The 20633-nt window shown below is 44.9% G+C and overlaps 1 protein-coding gene across 2 annotated transcripts in view; it reads right to left on the bottom strand.

The window, feature by feature from the left end:
• Positions 1 to 20633, bottom strand: part of DQX1 (DEAQ-box RNA dependent ATPase 1) — a 512398-nt gene that overhangs the window by 133416 nt on the left and 358349 nt on the right. For both annotated transcript variants that reach the window (XM_069632365.1, XM_069632366.1), the window contains exon 7: positions 8292 to 8450. In XM_069632365.1, coding sequence (XP_069488466.1) covers positions 8292 to 8450 — 159 coding nt within the window. The remainder of the gene's footprint in view (positions 1 to 8291; positions 8451 to 20633) is intronic.

Here is a 20633-nt window from a genome sequence, read left to right as displayed (position 1 = left end):
GTATATTAGATTCCCTACTGATGTATTGAATTAGTTATAGAGCATTATTGAACCACGAAAGGCCTACTTTACAGGAGAAGTAGCACCACACATAGCTGTTAAATGAAGGACACAAATTAATTCATACATTCTGATTACAGAGAGTGTTCAGAGCACCAGAAGAGGGCCAATGAAAACATGATGGGATCTAGAGCAAGGTGGATAGGTGAACCCAAATGAACTATTAAAACACTGTCAGATCCCACTGGTCAAGATCCACAGAATCTGCTGAAACCTGCAGACAGACCCGAAGTGTTTCTAATTAAGCTCCCTTTTATTTACAGCTGAACCAGCAACCACCAAGAAGGGAAAGTGGAAGTTTATTACAAAAATCAAAGATTCTCTTCTTTCATTTTGAAACTGAGATCTGCAGGGTCGACGACCCGAACAAGAAAACCAAGTTAGTTATTTCAATCTTGGACATGGGCCTATCTCTCTTCTCAAGACTTTCCCCAGTCTTCTCTTCTTACCTGTACTATTCCTCTAAGAGGTGAGAGGAGATTCAAGTGAACAACCCTTAGAATGTTGGCATACTCAGAACCAATAAATAATCTGATTTGTTAACATCCACCCACTTGAGATTAATTACTGTGCCAAGTGAAATGAGCATTATACAGTCGTGCTGACTCTTTCCATAAATTAATGAAGCTAAACCGTCTTGCTTCAGTGTTGTGTATTTACAGATTTCTCAATTTCTCACTTCGGCTCCAATTTCCAATAATTTTTAAGTGTCCATATCTAGCCAACTATGAAACATTATTTCGATATTTCTCTAAAATTAAAATTAAAAATAAATACATGCATGCTCTGCGCAGTCTTTATATCATTTTGCATATCCTTTTATATCTGTGTACATAGAATTCTGGAAGACATTTTCAACCAGCAAAAGTCTTTGTTAAGGTGTTTGCTCAAGCATCAGAAAGGCACGCCGTTGATCTGTAGAATGTCTTGCTGGCTCAAATTGAAGAAATATCTCCAACTGTGCAGCCAAAGTTTGTTCTCGCTTTCCTTCAATGCAATATCTGAGATACCCGTTAGTATCCAGGCCTCATATCGATTTTCTATGAGTAAAGCACCCCTCAAACTCTGTGACCCACTACAGGGACATTGTGGAAGCTGGCAATAAGCCTATGATGGACAGAGTGATGGCAGCTTGCTCGCTTTGCAGTTGAAGTAATCAACACATGTCATCTAAAACACAATTTTCAACTCACTTGAAGGTATCCAATCAAACTGATTATGATGCAACACTGACGACAAAACTAAGATGCCCAACTGGATTGGACCGTTAAACTAGGGGATACAAAAGAGCAACTCATCAAAATTATGATTTACTACAGCATTTTAGAAAGAAAGCCACTCGGATTCAGATGCAATTTAGGCACTTATTGCTGCCAAAGACACTTAAAAGAATCTACTCTTAAGTTTGAAATTGCAGGTCCGATATGAAAGAAAGAATATTGTCCAAAGGAGAACTAAAATGATGTTTTTTCTTCACTAGAGCCCAGTGAGAATCTATTAGCCAGTTTTAAGTTTTACTTACACTCTTCCTTTAAAAGGGAACGTATACAACTCGTGAGAGGTTGGAATATTAGTGGTGATGATGGTACGCAGCAGTGCTTGATTCATCTCGCACGGTGTGTATCACACACACAAATGGGGAGTGGGTGGAATTCTGAACATGCCTTGAATATGGCATAGGGACCGAAGCATCAGAGATCTTGGAAGTATCTGCAAGTGTGCAAGCAAATGTACACATTATGCAAAGACATTTAGCCCCACATGCAGAGATAAAGGGCTGGATTCGTCAACGTTTGTTTCCGTTGGGGGACAACAGGTGCAGTAGAGGAGCCACTAAGGCTTAAGGAACTGGGATATTTCTCCCATTCTGGGACTTACTTCCAAATACCAGAGGTGTTGCTGGGGGGTGGGTGGGGTTGCTGACGGGGCTATAGCCCCTGGTCTTTTGGTTGTTGCCCTGGATAGATGCTAAGGTGCTACAACCAAAATGCTAGCCAGCCCAGAAATCCGCAAGTCCCGACATTAGCTTAGCCCCTGATCTTTTCCAGACCTAGCAACACCCCAGCCAAATACTACTATGGATGAAGGGAAGGAAGTAGGATTATGACCAAAGATTACTTAGCCATTTATGCTAAGCAGCCCTCAACAGTAACTGTGCAGCGTACCCCGTCTAGGTTTTGACTGTTGGACTATTTTCCAATGTGCCTCTCCTGCTTGGTGCCACCTAAGCTATCATGGTTTACGTCACCACATTCCTTCCAGGTACCGTTAAGGTCCTAATCAGCTTCTACCCTCCCGACAGATATGAGGTTAAAATTCAAGTAACCAGAAATGCAGCAGCACCTAATCTCCATAGCAGTCTATTGACCAGCAAAAAAGTACCAATGAATCTACTGCAGTTCAGGTAGCAAATAACAGCAACACTCTCCAGCCGTTTCCCCATCATTATAATGTAACTCTCAACACTCCTCGGCATCCCACAAAATGCAAATGAGAACCTCAAATTCCGTTATCTGTTGTGATGTACTCTTAATAACTAATTGAGTTTAGGATTTGTGTGAGAGAAAATAAAGCGATTTGTTATATGGATTCCAAATGTTTATATCAACTCCCCTCAACAATCTGCCAACTCCAATGGCACCTTAATTAGCAAATTTATGTTCAATAAATTGTGCCCGTTCTATCAGTCTCGCTCAAAGCCATCTTAAATATTTAAGAACCTGGACTCAATCTTCTTTCAGAGAGATGATTACTGTCTTTTCAAAATGATTCAAATCACAGTCATGGGAAATGTTGTACCTTTGCTGGTGTCCTATTCACATTGTTAACCGCCCATACTTTGTAGATCTCCAAATCCTGCCCCTAGTTGACAAATCAACTTTTTATCCTATTAACTTTTCCAATCCAGTGGCTGCTCATCAGTCCTCGAGATAATCCAACATTTCTAAGAGAATAAAGCTCCCAATATTTACAAAGAAGTAATTTGCTACCTTAGTTTTCATCACTTTAACTCAAATGCTTCTCAATATCCTTTTAGTTCTCTTCAGGAGAGCCAGTCCAACCAAAGAAAACTGAAAAATAGAACGTATAAACCTGCATAAGGTCCACATCTGAGTGTAGATGGCACTTGTAATCTCCATCTTGAAACACTGAGGTCCACAAGGATTTTAAGAGTTATATAAATTACACTCCCATTACATTATATAGAACTATGCAAGGGAAAATACAGCTGTAGTTGTCGGGTCCATGCCCAGGAAATACAACTATGTGAGGGGTTTCTACTACAAGCTCAGGTGTCGTCAGCGCGGGTGCATCAGTGCCTGTTTGACTATTCAAAAGGCACTGACCACTTCGACTCGCTTACTTTTCATTTTGCACAGCTAATTTTAACCTCTTAGTGTGTTTAATAGATTTTAGGAAACCTTTTTAAAAATGTCCAAAATTTGATTTTTAAAGATCTATTGTACTGCGTTGCATCTGGGTTCTACGCACCAGAACTGCAATTAGAACTATGGTTCCCTTGTATCTTGTAGTCTTTGCAACCTTTTATTACAAGTTCAGGCACGTCAGCGTCGGAGCAGGTTTGTGCTGGTTCGTGCATGGTGAGTAGTACGGGAACCTCTTGCTTCTAGAAAGCTTTAGTTTCAGGAAACAGAAATTGGGCATTAAGCAGATTATTCAAAATGTCCTGCATGGATATGATTTCTAAGATCCAATGGAAACGAAAGGCTGGAAAAGAGGCAGCTACAGCTGATTGCGCTCTTGAAGAGACACTGATCCACAAAGACGTAGTCCAGCTAGACCCCTTGGTACTGGGGCCTAATCAAGGGAGTCTTATTCCGGGCGGAATCCCAGAAATTAAAACTAGTTTATCAAATACCACTGATCCATGACTGTATCTGGAAGTCATATACCATTATGTAACTCTAAATTGACATTAAGAACAGTCCCACTGAATACGCGATCGCTTGTATGTCATGCTACGGAACTATTAGATTTTATATGCGATTCAAAGCTTGATTTTGCCTTTATAACAGAGACATGGCTGCAGGAAGCAAGTCTACAAGCTGCACAAATTGCAACCCCGTTTGGGTATAAGATTTTGCATTCAGACCGTGTGGGTCAGAGAGGAGGTGGTGTGGAAATAATATTCAGAGACCATTTTAACATTTTTATATATACCTCACCAGCATTGGATTCTTGTGAAGCCATGCTGGTGAAAATGGGATTAAACTCTACAACCACACTATAGCCCCACCAATAGCAACCTCTATTTTTGAAGAACAACTAATGGCCTTTCTGGGATCTATCATAAAGCTTAGCACACCATTCATTATCGTGGGAGACTTTAACGTGTGGGTACATGACCAATCAGATCAAGTTGCCAGCACATTGCTGAATCTCCTGGATAGTCTGGGATTGAAACAGCTAAAAGTAGCCACACATTGTGGAGGGAATATTCTTGACTGGATTTTAACATAAAAACAGCCCATTACATTAATCATTATTCAAAAGTGCATATGGTCTGATCATTCTTCCCTGATATTCGAGATTCAACTTCCAAATGTATTAACGAAAAGTAGTCAAGTATGGGTTAAATCCTTTCTTTCTAGAAGTACCCGGGAAGCCACATATGAGGCCATCAAGTCCATTGTTACTCCTCAATTAATTTCCCTTAAAGAAAATATTTCTCTTGAATCCCTCACTAACCAGTTTCGTACTATTACCAACAGAGTGTTTGAAACTCTGGCACCCCTACGCTTAAGGTTAAAAAAGGAAGCAAACAAAGCAGTGGTTTTCTTCAAGGCAAAGGAGATCAAACTTGATGAACGAATTAGGGGAGCCAAGTCAAACTATAGAGAGATAGTCAAGTTTTTACAGGAGTCCAAATTTACACAGAAATTCAATCAGCATTGAGCATGTATTGCAGACTGCATTAATAACATATCAGAATCTGAAATTGTAACCACTGCTCTTGGGGTAGAACCAAATCCAGACGATTCTTCATTTACTTTCAAACAAGTCTCAGATAGAGAGGTCCCCGAGATAGGACACACAATGAAACCCACTTCATGCAAGCGAGATGCTCTTCTGGCGGCACCGTTTAAAGAGTTTCTACCATCTTTTGTTCCTTGGGTCACGGTCTTCATAAAACGTTCTTTCCAGGAAGGTTATGATTCAGAATGTCTTGAGGAAGCTTGGATATCCCCCCCTTGCTAAAACAGGATAACCTCTATCCCAAGGACCCTGCTAGTTACAGACCAATAACGAATGTTCCTTACCTTCTGGAAGTTATTGATAAAGTGGCCTGTAGCCAGTATCAGAGTTTCATTGAACAACAGGGAATCCTGGCCGTAGGACAATGAGGCTTTCGGGCAAAGTATGGTACAGAGATTGCACTACTTGATCTGAAGTCCAATATAACCCAGATTATTGACACGGGTGGTGTAGCACTGCTGTTGCTGCTCAACCTGTCCGCCGTATTTGATTTGGTGTACCACGAGATGTTGGCGGACAGGTTGATTAATACTGGCAAATGCTCAAAGCTTGCTGCAAACTGGTTTAAATCCTTCCTTGGAACAAGGATGGCAAGAGTGGCTAGGGATGATTTCCAATCAAAGCAGGTTCCACTGAACTCGGGTGTTCCGCAGGGCTCATGTGCGTCTCCTTTGCTGTACAATGTGTATTAGAGACCACTGTGCAACCTTTGGACGGCCTGAGTGTCAGGTTTGGAAATTAGGCGGACGACACCCAGATAGTCCTTGAGTTGTCAGGGTCATATTTAGAAGATTTAGCAAGGGTAAGTGAGGTTTTTGGGACCATCAAAATATGGATGGCCAGAAACGCACTTGCTGTAAATGAAAAAAAAACTAATTCTGATTTTGGGTACCAATGCTAAATTGAAAAATCTTGATCCCCAATACAATGCTTTTATTATTGCAGGAAACATGATTCAGGTCTCAAACATTTTAAAACGTTAGGGGTTTATTTCAACCCCCAATTAACCTTCAAAAAGCATGTCTCTTATTTGAGTTCTTCCTGTGCTTGTATGACAAACTCACTATGGCAGATTCATCCCTACCTATCAGAAAAGAACAGAACACTAATTGCAGCTGCAACAATTAACACAAAACTAGACTATTGTAATAGTCTCTTGGTTGGAACATACCAGGCCAACATTAAAAAGCTTCAAGTGAATCAGAATGGGGCAGTCCATGCAGTTTGTGTCATGGACAGGAGGGCACATATTTCTGGGGGCCGTTGGAAGCTACACTGGCAACCCATTCAACAGAGAATTCACTTTGAAGTCTCTAGTGTGGTATACAAATGTGTGGCTGGTAATGCCCCTCCGTATCTCAGTTCACAAATTAACAGAGCACCAATCAGGCGCCCTCTACATTCAAATAAGGATGACCTTCGGTTTCTGCCACGCTATTTCTTGAAGAGGTTTGGAGGAATCAGCTTTGATTCCTGGGCTCCAACCATGTGGGACATTTTACCATTGTCACTTAGACTGGATCACTCAATTGCTTGGAAGAATAGTTTGGTGTTCCTACCGGATTGTTTTCTGTTGTACGTTTTGTGAGCGCCCCGAGGCCTGCGGTCGTGCTGTGGCAATATAAAAAATCTTTAGAATAGAATAGGTAGTTGTGTATGGTATGTCTGAAGTGGGCATTGGTATTTGGTTGCTTTCCTTAACCTTGGCATTTAGGACAATGGGATCATTCCAAGATGGTGAAAACAGGAATTCCCAATTGTTGGCACAAGGGCTACTTGTGACAATTTGTCACCATCGTGGGGGTTCTAAACTGCCTTTCATCCTCAGAACTAAGCAAGGAAGGTCACAGCTTCAGCAGCTCCAGTGAGGAATAATCTGAAACATCAAGAGAAACCCATCGGCAGTGAAAAGAGAGCCAAGTGTTTAGGATATGAAAAACTAAAGTTTTGCTATGTGAATATTTGGAAAGGACTCATTTTTAATATGAAAGAAACAGAGTGTACAGTCAATGTAAATAGTTACTGATATAATAGGGGCAGTGTTCTTTTAGGACAAAAAGTAAACATGTTTTGAATAGCTGGCAAATTAATCGAAGAAAATAGGCTGCCATGCCTTCCATGCGTTTATAAAAAGTGTGAGACAGTTATCAGGTTTTCCGTCTATTGATGCTTAACTGTTGCGTCAGTCGGGCGATCCATTGGCAGAGGTGAAAGACTGCTTTGAGCCAGCGCAAGTAAAGGACCTTGCGGCGTGCTCTGTGTGTGACGTTGTCTTGTTTATATGCGCATCACAACAATGCCGCAATCTGGGAGCTCATCATGGCAACCCGGAGGGCAGGCAGAAGTGAGTGTCGCAGCAATGGCAAGGAACAGTGAGAAGTAATCCGGCTCATGGTATTCAGAGCGCTGTACATGTGTAAAGCAGAGCATGGATGTGTGGCATCCGTTTCAGGAGGACGCGAGGCAGCAACAGAAAATGTAAATATTGTAAAGCAGGAAATAGTTTGTAAAGACTACAAGGCCAATTTAGTTCAGTAACAGCTACCAAAGGCTAGCAATAATAGAAATTGTAAAGAGTGGAGAGCAGGAAACTGTTTGAAAAAGACTGCAACACTTAATTAGTTAAGCTATAACTACCAAAAGAAAGCAGTGAGGAACAGTCTGCAATATCTTTGACAAACAAGTAAAACAAGAAGTCAGAGTAATTGAGGAGTGGGGCTGTATGAACAAGACAGTTCAACGACAGAAGACTGCAGAAAAAAAGTATTCCCTTCTAGGATGGAAATCTAGAGAAGTCAAAAGAAAATCAGAAAAAGAGATCAGCAGATATCCTGAGGAGGAATAAAGCAAGCTGAGACCGAGAGTAGAGCTGAAGTCTGGAATTTTGTTATTTAGTCCACTTCCTCTTTGCCCCCTGGGGCTATCCAGTCTGAAGTAGATTTTGAGGAAACCCTCAGTCTGTGCAGTGCAGCGGGGGTTAGTGGATGTATCTTCAATCTCTGCAGGCCAGGTAAGCTGGAACCTTACAGTAGTACTGGATGGAGCATAGAGATGAGCATCACAAAACAATGAAAACAGAGAGACAGCATGTAGGTGTAGATGGCCTTTAGGAAAATAAAAGGGAAGGCATATGTAAAATCTGACAATAAATGAGACGAAATAACATGAAGGAAAGTAAGCCCTTCCAGTAACCCGACAGCATGTTTCTTCCATTGGATCCAGTAACGTCATACCTGGCCGGTCGAGGAAGTCACATTGCCCCATATCAGCGATATCCAGCCTCTTCAGCAGCAGCACCAGGTGGCTGAGGTTTGCTTCAATCACCTGCGGAGGAGGGAAGTCTGGCATACACGTTTCATAGAACTTTTCTGTGTACAAGCGGAAGCAGGTACCTGTGAAAGCAACAGCAAACCGTTTGAACACTTACAACACATGTAATAAAAATTATGTTTTCTTAACCTTAGCAATGTAGACCTAAAACCATCAGTAGACCTCAATCACTGACTAAAATACAAATATAACAAAATCAAATCTAAAGAAAATACATTTATAATGTTGGCTTGTACAGACTTACAACACAATGAAGATTATCCAAAACTACAAATCACATTTCATTCTAAAGATCTGCAGAATGTTGCCATGCAGAGTATAGCCCACAGCATTATTTGAACTATAAACATCATACCCCAGGTGTGGAAGACCATTCCCTTTCTTAATTAACAAGGTTCTGCTGTTTAGCAAAATGTGCCGAATTGTTTCTTTTTCAATGTTACATACATCTCAGACCAATTTCTTTTTGCGCCTTTCCAAGCTCCAGCAACTGTCAAATCTACACAAAATGAAAGTTCTTAAATGAAGACTGGTGCTCAAAGGATGAAAATTCAACTATGTAATGCTGTACTGTGTGTAAGGGATTTATTGGGCATGAAGCAAGCTGGAAAGCCGTGACCCACTTACGGAACGCTGTATGTATATGAGGGATTATTAAAGCACGAAGCAAGCTGGATCGCCATGGAGGGCAGATGAAACATTATGTATACCAGGGATTTCTAGGGTAAAGCCAGCTGGAAAGCAGTGGTGCATTGACGTATAGATGCACATATGTATGAAAATATCAAGTTAGTGACTGATATCATGAGTACTCGCACAATTCAGTATATAATTCATTAGTTAATCAAATGGCATCGCATTAGGTTTTTTCTAGGAACAATTTTTAACTCGCCATCCCAAAATCTCTTTAAGACATCCACGCATCCGATAGGCCCAGGAAGTCACCTGGTCCCTCATCCCGTCCTATTTCTACAGTTAGCCTAAGGCAGCCTAAAGCAGCCTTTCCCGGGAAGCCAGGCAAAGGGCAGTGTAGAAAGGCAATTCCCTGTTTGCCTGGCACCCGGCCCTGCATTGTAGCCTTCCGACCACCATCAGCCCTGGTGATCAGTGAAAAGAAAAAAGGGGCAATGACGTTTCTTGCCACTTTCTATCTTCACCACTGAGACATAGCCCCCACTCCCCCAGCCCCCCTTCAGACTTGTCACTGCTAATGTTGCCACTGTGCGGATGTCATTTTGAGCTTTGCTGCTGGGAGTTTTTTTTTTTAACCTTAAATTTAGCTGCTGTAAGCTCCAATGTATTACTCCTGCCACTGTGGAACTTTCTTAACCTTCTGCCACACTTAACTTTGCTGCTGTGAGCTCAAATGTATTACTCCTGCCACTGTGGAACTTTCTTAACCTTCTGCCACACTTAACTTTGCTGCTGTGAGCTCCAATGTATTACTCCTGCCACTGTGGAACTTTCTTAACCTTCTGCCACACTTAACTTTGCTGCTGTGAGCTCCAATGTATTACTCCTGCCACTGTGGAACTTTCTTAACCTTCTGCCACACTTAACTTTGCTGCTGTGAGCTCCAATGTATTACTCCTGCCACTGTGGAACTTTCTTAACCTTCTGCCACACTTAACTTTGCTGCTGTGAGCTCCAATGTATTACTCCTGCCACTGTGGAATTTTCTTAACCTTCTGCCACACTTAACTTTGCTGCTGTGAGCTCCAATGTATTACTCCTGCCACTGTGGGACTTTCTTAACCTTCTGCCACACTTAACTTTGCTGCTGTGAGCTCCAATGTATTACTCCTGCCACTGTGGGACTTTCTTAACCTTCTGCCACACTTAACTTTGCTGCTGTAAGCTTCAATGTATTACTCCTGCCACTGTGGGACTTTCTTAACCTTCTGCCACACTTAACTTTGCTGCTGTAAGCTTCAATGTATTACTCCTGCCACTGTGGGACTTTCTTAACCTTCTGCCACACTTAACTTTGCTGCTGTGAGCTCCAATGTATTACTCCTGCCACTGTGGAACTTTCTTAACCTTCTGCCACACTTAACTTTGCTGCTGTGAGCTCCAATGTATTACTCCTGCCACTGTGGGACTTTCTTAACCTTCTGCCACACTTAACTTTGCTGCTGTGAGCTCCAATGTATTACTCCTGCCACTGTGGAACTTTCTTAACCTTCTGCCACACTTAACTTTGCTGCTGTGAGCTCCAATGTATTACTCCTGCCACTGTGGAACTTTCTTAACCTTCTGCCACACTTAACTTTGCTGCTGTGAGCTCCAATGTATTACTCCTGCCACTGTGGAACTTTCTTAACCTTCTGCCACACTTAACTTTGCTGCTGTGAGCTTCAATGTATTACTCCTGCCACTGTGGAACTTTCTTAACCTTCTGCCACACTTAACTTTGCTGCTGTAAGCTTCAATGTATTACTCCTGCCACTGTGGAACTTTCTTAACTTTGAATTCTGCGACTTGGAATTCTGTTAGTTTGAACTTTGTCAGATGTGAACATTGATATTATCACTGGGGGACCTTCCCACTTTGAATTTCTCACATTGGATTTTGCCTGTGTTGCCCCTTGTCTCCTTTAAATTCTGCTCCTGTGATCCTCTTCCTTCCTTCTCACTTTGAATGTTGCCAATGTGAGCTCTGTCTCTTCAATTCTGCAGGTGTGAGGTTTGCCACTTAATTCTACCACAGTGGGGCCCTGCCACCCTGCCCTTGACGACTGTGCGATTATGACACTTTTTAGAGCATGCCACCTTGAGTTTTCCACCCTTAGATTTGCCACTTAGAACTCAAGCAATCTGAACCGCCCACTATCAATTCTGGCAACTTTGAACTGCTTGCTTCGAACTCTACCACTGTGAAGCTGCGGGTCCCTCACCATTAGACTTTGCCACTAAGCGACAACCTCCACAGAGAGGCTTTTGCCATGTTGGACAACAAACTAAACACTTCCTGGGGGAAAGTGAGGAGGGGGGCTGGGCAAGTGAAAGGGAATAAAAAACAAATGCCAGACCACTGTTTGCTGCTCTTCGCCAGCATTCTGCTCTAGTTTCCGCCTCTACAAGTACAGGAAGGAAAACATAGTGGCACAGGCCTTTCCTCATCGGCTCTCAGTTCTAGAATTTTCTTTGCTCTAACTTCATTCCCCTTTAACTTGTTGCCTCCACTAAGTGCAAGGCAGCTTTTATCTGCTCGGTTCGGCATAAAATGTCTTTTCTTTCTTTTATTGACTTGAATGACTCTATTCATGAATAAATGCATGAACTAAACTTCCATGCAGGAAATACAATATTTACAAATTCGGAGTGTGCGTTTTCCACTTCTACTTTGTTTATTCCATCACAGTCTATTCAGTGCTATATGATGAATCCAATGGAGTGATCACGGATTCCTTAGCAGGAATCTCCTCCCATGTGGCTGTTAGGGAGAATTCTCAAAAATGGTCCAATTCCCTTCACCTTAGAGACCCCCAGCAACTCTGCCGGATTTTGAGGACTAGATTATTTTACCTGAGAGAGTGTGAATCTTTTTCCCACTCTCTTATGTGTTTTGAAATCTCTTTTACTCTTGTGTTTTCTTTGGTTATGGAGTTTTAGACAACTCCATAGGCATCTTTTCACGTGCGTCACACAGCACCCTCAGTGCAGTGGCACAGGGAAACATTTTCAGGTTTTCCCAAAGTTGAAATACCTTCTCTGGGATAAACTACTGTTTCCCAGAGAAAGTAAAATGAAATTGACTTTACTAGTCTTCTTAAATTCCTAGACCAAGCAAACCCCATCTTACTATAGAGTGCTGGAGGGGTTACTTAGCATCCCCTGTGTCTTGATACTCATGTAGCAGTCAAATGCTACCCTTTCCACTCTAAATGGCTGGTGGAAATGGTTCATCAGCGAACTACCCTGATTTTTCCCTACCGCGAACACCAGTAGCGTTAAATCGTGGGAGCTATTTTTTTCAAGATGGCGTCTGAGCCCCCTTTGTTTAAACAGGTCCCGATCTTATTTGCCATTTCTTTGTGGTAAGGTCCTTCTAGAGTTTTGCTCTGCGCCCCAAACCAGGTTTGGTTCCTTTGTTCATTCGCCTTGGGCAGACTTCAGGACTGAAGACTGCCGCTGGCGCCCGAGTGTCTGGGGTGGGCAGGAAGTGAGGGAGGTGCCCAAAACTCCCTGTGCTTAGACTCCTAGGAGACCCAAATGCACTCTGGTATGATTGGCTGGCTGACTGTCCGGCAAGGACAGCCACACTGCTGGGTGAGTGGCAGCTAGGCTGGAATGAATGGGAGAGTACTGAATAAAAGGAGAGTCTCTTGGCTTGTAAGGCAGAGTCGACCACTGGAACGAAAGAACCAAATACGAGCTTGAAGAGGGCTGCTGCAACTCCTGTATTGTTGGTTTGTCCGGTGAATCCCCCTGCTGGAGGTCCGAATCACTAAGTTCATCTCGACAGAAAAGCCCTGCAAGGACGACTTCTCCCTTTGAGTTGGTGGGACCAATCAACTCGATACTAATCCACCTGGATACCATTCTCAGAGCTGGTTGTATTTTCCTCAGAGTGCCGCAGGAAGCCGAATATCCAGGGAGAGGGACACCAGCTTGTGTGCTTTACTACAGCTACCAGAATTGAAGATTTGCCAAGTGCCAGCTTTGACCCGTCCCAGTGCAGGAGTCCTCAGACGTCCTCCCTCTTGTCCCCACGAGTGAGGCTCAGGAACAGCGAGATCTGCAGGAAATGCCAGGAACAGAAGTCTTCAGCTGCATCTTTTTCTTCATTTGTAAGATACTGTGAAACGAGACAGAGTACTTACCTCTCGAAGTGAAAGTGCTTGAAACTTTTGCAACCAGCAGGCCTAATCAGCTTGTAACCCATCATATAATTCTTCGCTTTACAACCCACCTATCAGAACTTTGACAGAGACTTTACTGTTTAATTACCAGAACCGTTTTTTCCTATCCAAGACTTTAGCCCATTGACTTTGGCCTAGCCTATTGAATTGACTCTTCTGGTGAACTCAAAGTATCTGCACTGTCTAAGAAATTGTAATCCTTTTATGTTCTGAACCTATTCCTTTTTGCTCTTCCTTCAAAGTATTCTGAATTCCATTTTGCTCCTCCTTCAAAGTAGTTTGAATGCCTAAGAAACTTAACAAATATAGTACTGAAGTATATTTGTGTGATATGTAACTGCATCCTTCTAGTGAATGTTTTTATAACTGTCGAATAAGTGTTTAACAAAGAAAACTTGAGTGTAATAGTTTATTTGATTACCTGTGATTGTACACTTCTATGTAACATTACAGCTCATATTCCCTCTTGAGATGAGCCTGGCTGCTCAGCTTTGCTACCAAAAACTGTAGTACGCACTTATACCAAAGGTTAGTTTTGCTTACACCTGTAGCCATAGTTGTGTGTAGTGGTCCCAAAGGGTACTGCATACAAACTGTGCCTAACAGTGGCAAGGGGACATCTACCCGATACTGACGCTGTGGGGTGGGGGGGGTTTCGACGGCTTTATGAGGGAGGATCACATGGGAGGAGACAACTAACGGGGAGATGTCATGACTTTGTTGGATGATGCACAATATCCCACCCACCCCATGAGGAAGACCCTCTAACAACCAAAACCGTAATGGCATTTTGTAAACTAACAGTTCCCCCATGTAGAGGAAGTCAATAAACCTTTTCCTTACACTGTTCAGGACAGGCCACCACCTTTGGCCCAAACACCCACAACTCACACAGAACTTTTTTTTTTCTAATATGCCTTCATGCGAGATCCATAAATGACACCATCTAGGAGTTAAAAGTCCAAAGACAGCTATGGACGCCAACTTCGATAACCACCGAGGCACTGAAACGAGGACAACAAGGGAGTTTGTACAAAGCGACATGTGCTCGAAGTTCAATATGCTGACTAGTTTCACCAAACTTTCAGTGCACAGGATGTTTAAAGCGTGCAACTGCCAGGTGAAGTCGAGAAATGCAAGAAGAGACGTTGCTGACCATACTGGGGTTCAGGAATGCGAGCCACACGGAGAGCTGGCCAAATGCAGAGAACCACAAGTATGACGTCCGAGCATCAAGGGAAAGCAGGTGAATGAATCACACCACAGATGCACAAGCAACATCAGAGACCCTGGAAAGAACCAGTAAGTCTTCCCAAAGCAGCTGGGGACCACAGGGCGTTCCAACAAGCGCACCAACAAGTCTTTGAATGCTACAATATTGCTGATGCAGATAATGCAAGAAGGTTGTTAAAATGTAGTCAAGGCAAAGCACAAATTCAGCACTCAATAAGGAGAATGTGTGAATGCAGAGAAGGCAAAGTATGAAGGCAAAACCCAATCAAGTATAGATGCATGAGAGGCCGATGTGGGAAGAGTGAATAAAGATGACCATAGACGAGAGGTCTTCAAACTGTGGGGTGCGCCCCCTCATGGGGGGCGGCCGCATCCCAGGGGGGGTGCGCGAGAGCCCTGTGTGAAATGTCATTTTTAAAAAAAGCTCTTTTTTAGGTTGGTTGAAAGGGCAGGGGCTGCTCACATGGCCGGACTGTGTCAGGTCCCTGGGTAAATAACCAGTAAAATTCAGGCCCCAGGAAAGGTTACCAATATGTTTTCATACATATTTATCTGCTCAGTGCTTCACTTTCTCTTTATAGGGCTTTTATAATTTTTTATTTGTTAATCAGTGAAGTTTTCCAGGAGTTGGTTTGGGCCTTAACTTTCGTCTTCAGAATGGTGGTGGGAGCCCAAGCCAAGATGGAGGAAAGGAAAAGGAGTCGCGATTGGTGGATGTGAGAACAAAGGACTGGATTGAACATTCTAAACTGCCTTTCATATACATTTCATAAGTGCAGGTTATGTTTTTTCTTTTCCCCTTGTTTTCCCCTGAGTTTTCGGCCTAGGACCTCTTGTGAAGACTTCAGAACCTTGAAGCAGCCTTATGAAAAAGTAGACATCTTTTTGGGAAAGAAGATTCAATTGAGTGTCATGAACTTTCATTCTTGAGCCAAGTACTTTTCTTATGATTAACTACCTCAGCTTTTCCACACTTGTAAGTACTTCCCCTCTTGTTTTGAGATAAGCTGGTAACTGAGAACCTGGTTCTTGTCCTTGAGAGGTTAATCTTTTGATATGCGTGTGTGAGTGTGTTGTTTATGAGAGGATCGTGTGAATACTCTCATGTAACTTTTCTTACCTCATTAGAAGTTCTGAATTTTCATGAGAGAAGTCGGCTGCGCAGTGCGTTCTTCCAGATCCAGCGGAGGTGAGGAATCGAGCCGCGGATGTTTCGACTGCTGCGTACATAGGAGGTGAGGGTTGGACATTTCTTCCGGGCTTCCTTCCTTCAATAAGGTAAGCAGGCGCGCTTGTATTTTTTCTGGCGTAGTGCTTTTTTCTTGCACCCGTTTGCGCAGCCACTTGCAAGTGAAACTGACATACATTGTTTGCAGTATTTACCCACTCCTTTAGCACGGTGTGAGCAGCGACAGTGGGTTACTGCTGTCTGAAGCTGTTTCGTTTTTAAAGCAGTAACAAATCATTTCCTAGTTTTGAAAGGTGCATTCTGAGCAGCTACTGTGAGCACCTATAGGGAGTTTTCTTTTCTTCAACGGACAATGTAATTGAATTAAAGTCTACACGGTAAAGGGAGGACATTTTCTACTAGTGCCTGTTATGTTTCAATGTCCCGGAGCGCCCCGCACGTGGGGCTGGCTCCGACACAGTAGGCCGCAGGGCCCGTGGCGCAGCGCCAGCTGGAGCGCGAACAAACACACACCACACGCTTCGTTGGCTTCGCCCGGAACTGCCTACCGATGCCGGGGGCGGGCCTTTTATTTGACGGCCCTACGTCACCGCGTAGCGGGACGTAGGGCGGATATAACATTCCTCCTTTATTTTAAATAAGCTTAACATAGACATAACCAACTTAACAAGAAAAACTCACACTTCTAACACAGCCCCCTTTTCACACTGCACCAGCTCCCCCTTGTACAGGATACCTGGCAACCGTATACCAATTACCATACATAGTCATTTAGCCTCGCAGGCGGCCTCGTGGCAGTTCTCAGACCATACCGCTTCCCTTGGGGACTGTCCCTGCTCAGCTCAGGGATCTGCTCACCTTCACTGTGCATGTCCCCAATGTCTGGCGTGCTCGCTGATCGCCAGCTGCGGCTTCCTCCTCGGGGCCCTGCATAGGCTCCTCGACGTCCTGTTGTTGGTTGTTGTCGTCTTGGGGGCACTCGCCATCCGTCCATAGATTGTATGGCACAGTCTTGAACCAGGAGGCATTCCTTGTCACTTTCCGGCGTCCCCGTGTCACAGTTATCATGGTCCCCCGCCGGTTGCTGACCGTCCATGGCAGTTCCTCGTACCTGGTGTCCAGCTTGGACTTTGTGGGGTTTCGTAGCATGATGACTTGGTCACCCACTTGATGATCTGACTGCCTTGCCCCTCTTTTGTCGCTCATGTGAGCATTCGCACTTCTTCTCCTCCTTTCCATGCGTGGATCGTCGACCTCGTCAGGGGTCCTGTTTGGATGATGGGGAATCGAAGATCTGATGATTGTTCCAAATATGAGGTCAGCTGGCGGTATGCCTGTTGTGCTGTGTGGGGTGACCCGATAGTTCCGAAGGAACCGGTATAAGTCAATTTTCCATGGGCTAGCATTTGCCCTTGATATTCTTAACACCTTGTTGATGGTCCTCATGAAACGCTCGACGTCCCCATTGGCCTGGGGCCACCTTGGCATTATATGGTGATATTTTATGTTCAGTTCCTGTAGATATTGTCTGAACTCTTCCCCTGTGAACGGGGGTCCATTGTCACTCTTGATAGCTGTGGGCAGGCCATGGGTTGCAAGCATCTTTTCTATCGCCGGGATGACCACTTCCGCCGCTGTGGATTCCAGTATCTCGACTTCTGGATAGCGTGAATGATCATCGATTGCCACCAGCAGATATAGGCCCTCTCTGATTTTGCAAAAATCAATGCTGATCGCTTCCCACTGTGCACGGCTGCGCTCGGCCGACAGGATTTGTTCTGGTTCTGGTGGGGCCCCTGTTATTTGGCAGGGCAAGCATGTGCTTACTAGGACTTCGACACGATCATCGATGTGAGGGAACCATACCCTGTGTCTGACCCGGGCCTTTGTTCTTGCAAGTCCTTGGTGTCCTTCATGTGCTAGGGCTACTATCCTGTCCTGCAGTTTTGGGGGTATGAGGATGCGATCTCCCCTTAGCAACAGTCCTCCTTCGGTGATTGAGAGATCCTGTCGGACTGCGAACATGCCGGACAGGAATGCCTTTGCCTCCTCTGTTCTGTTGCGGATGTGCGTCAGGAACTCCTTCCAATCTCCTGACATGATGCATCTTTCACCAAGTCACAGCAGGGATCTTTCTGCGTTTCCATCGCAATGTCCTCAATGTTTACAGCCTTGGGCCTCATGGCCCGAATCACTTGGCATATGTGTTCCTCCGTTTCTTCAGCGACCAGGACTTCCTGCTGAGTGGCTGGCTGGGGGTGCCTCGAGAGGAAGTCCGCTGGGTTGTCACTACCCGGCTGATAAACAAGTTTGAAATTGTATTGCTGGAGGTGGAGCAGCCACTTGGTGATTCTAGCTGGTGGGTGCGCCGATGACCCGATGAAAATGGGTAGCAAGGGTTTATGGTCAGTGATCGCAGTGAATCTACGTCCATACAGGTATATGTGGAAATGTCGACACCCCCATAACACGGCAATGGCCTCCTTCTCTATGTGGGAGTATCTTTGTTCCGTTACCGTGAGTGCCCTGGATGCGTATGCAATGGGTCTTTTTTCGCCCTCCTTTGTGACCTGCATCAGGATTGCTCCGAGTCCTACTGGGCTTACATCCACGAATAGTTCTGTCGGTAGGTCCGTGTCGTAGTAAGCCATCTTAGTTTCAATCGACAGGGACTCTTTGATGCTCTCAAAAGCTTCCTGGCATTTCTGACCCCAGTCCCACCTGGTGCTGATCTTGGTTAGTTCGCGTAATGGTTCAGATAGGGTGGCCAGGTTTCGAATGAACCTACCACAGTAGGTGGCCATGCCCAAGAAACTGCGTACTTCGATGGGGTTCACCGGCGGACTGGCAGCTTGGATGTCCGCTACCTTTTGGGGATCAGGTGAGATACCTGTACAGTCAAATTTGTATCCAAAAAACGTGATTTCCGACTTCAGGAACTCGCACTTCTCTCGATGAATTGTGAGTCCGGCATCTTCCATCCTGCCCAAAAGGGTCTTGAGTCTCTTGACGTGTTCCTTGGTGTCCGGTGCGTGTATCAGGATGTCATCGCTCACATTCAACACCCCTGGTATGCCTCTGATGACTTCCTGGATGGCCTGTTGAAAAACCTCCGCGGCCGATGAGATGCCAAAACTCAGGCGCTTATACCTCCGCAAACCCAGGTGCGTTGAGAATGTTGTGATATAGCGCGAGTCTCTGTGGAGCTTGAGTTGGTGGTACCCCGCCTTTAGGTCCACCTTCGAGAACACACATGACCCTGTAAGATCGGTGATGATTTCATCAATTGTTGGTGTGATGTGTCGTTCCCTTTTAATGGCCGCATTGGGCAGGCGCATGTCAATGCAGATCCAGAATTTTCCGGGTTCTTTGGGCTTCCTGGTGACCACCATCAGGGAAACCCACGGTGTGGGTCCCGTGACCTCTTCTATGATGCCGGCAGCTTGTAGTGCCTTCAGCTCTTTCTCCACCTGTTCCCTCATGTGGAATGGTGTTCTCCGGTGTCTCACCGCTCGTGGTTGTACAGATTGATCAATGTGCAGTTTGATAGTCTTGCCCTTGAGATAGCCTATCCCCTTCTGTAGCTTGGGGTGTTGCATGAGAATGTCTTCAACTTCGGTTGCACTGTCAACCTGGCAGATGAATTTGACCACCCCCAGGTCTTCGGCTGCGTCTCCGCTCAGTAGGCTTTCGATTGCTGCCTTTACGACATATATCTTTGACCACACCTTATTTTTGCCATGTCCTAGGGTTGTGCGGAACCTCCCAATGACTGGCAAAGGTCTCTGGCTGCCGTATGCAAACAGACGGGTGTCTGTATTTTTGAGTTCAGGCGGTGGGCTTAAGGTTTGGAAGACACTGGATGGCATGACGTTCACCGAGGCTCTCGTGTCGATGGTCATCAGGACGTTCTGGTCTTGGATGGTGACCACTCATTTTCGTCGCCTGACAGTTCTTGACGGTGGTTCCGGACCTTGGTTTAGTGTTGACACTAGGTATACCTTCCGGCCCTTTTCCTCGTTTTCTCTGCCTGCCGTTTGCCGTATGGCTGAGAGATCATCCCCTTCTTCTTCTGTCGAGGAGTTAACTGCTGCGACTCTCCTGGTGCTGGCTTGCTTCTTTTTCTTCGACGACCCCTTTTCCTGAGATCCTTGCGGAGGCTGTAACGGCATGTTCGCTGATCTGCACACTTTCGCGTAGTGGTCCTTCCTGCCGCAAGCTCCGCACGTGGTGCCCTGTGCTGGACAGTTTCGTCTACCGTGTCTTTGGCCACCACACCACCCACATTCCGTGGGCCCAGGGAGTCGAGGTTGCCACCTGTTCTGAGTGTGGCTGCCGCCAGCCTCGACTTTTGTGAATTGTCTGTCGGAGATCTGGGCGACCATTGCTGTGGAGAGAGATGGCTGTAGTTTCTGTAATGTAGCTTCCATGTTGGCGGCCCTGTAGTGGGCAAGCTCTCTCTGTCGACCCAGTTCCAGGATGCGTTGTAGAGGTATACCTTTTTTTGCTGAGTACTAGCCGCCTCAGCTTCTCCGAATGGATGCCATTTATGATCTGTCTCCTAATCTCCCTCTCAGTGTTCGTGAACTCACAAGACATGGCCAGTTTCCTCAGTCGCGTGTGGTAGGCGTCCAACGTTTCATCGATGGCCTGGACGGTCGTGCAAAAGATAAAAGTCTCATAGTCTGGATTCAGTTGTGGGAGATAATGGGCCGTTAAGGCGTCCTTTGCGCTCAGGTATGCGTCTTGACCATCATCAATGTTCAGGGAGTTGAAGATGCGCAATACCTCGTCGCCCACGCTGAGATGTAGATGAGCTTTCATTTTTCTGGATGACGTGATGTCCTTGCACTCCATAGCCATCTCGAATTTTTGTAGCCATAACTGCCATCTGGGTCCACTGGATGAGGGGTCAGTGAACGGGTCGAAGGGTTGTATCAGCGTTGACGAGTTGCCCTG

This window comes from Ambystoma mexicanum, chromosome 6q (genome assembly GCF_040938575.1).
Source record: "Ambystoma mexicanum isolate Mex_15411 chromosome 6q, UKY_AmexF1_1, whole genome shotgun sequence".
NCBI classification, from domain to species: Eukaryota; Metazoa; Chordata; class Amphibia; order Caudata; family Ambystomatidae; genus Ambystoma; species Ambystoma mexicanum.
The sequence above is the reverse complement of the archived record's forward strand: the minus strand, read 5'-3'. Positions and strand labels throughout refer to the sequence as shown.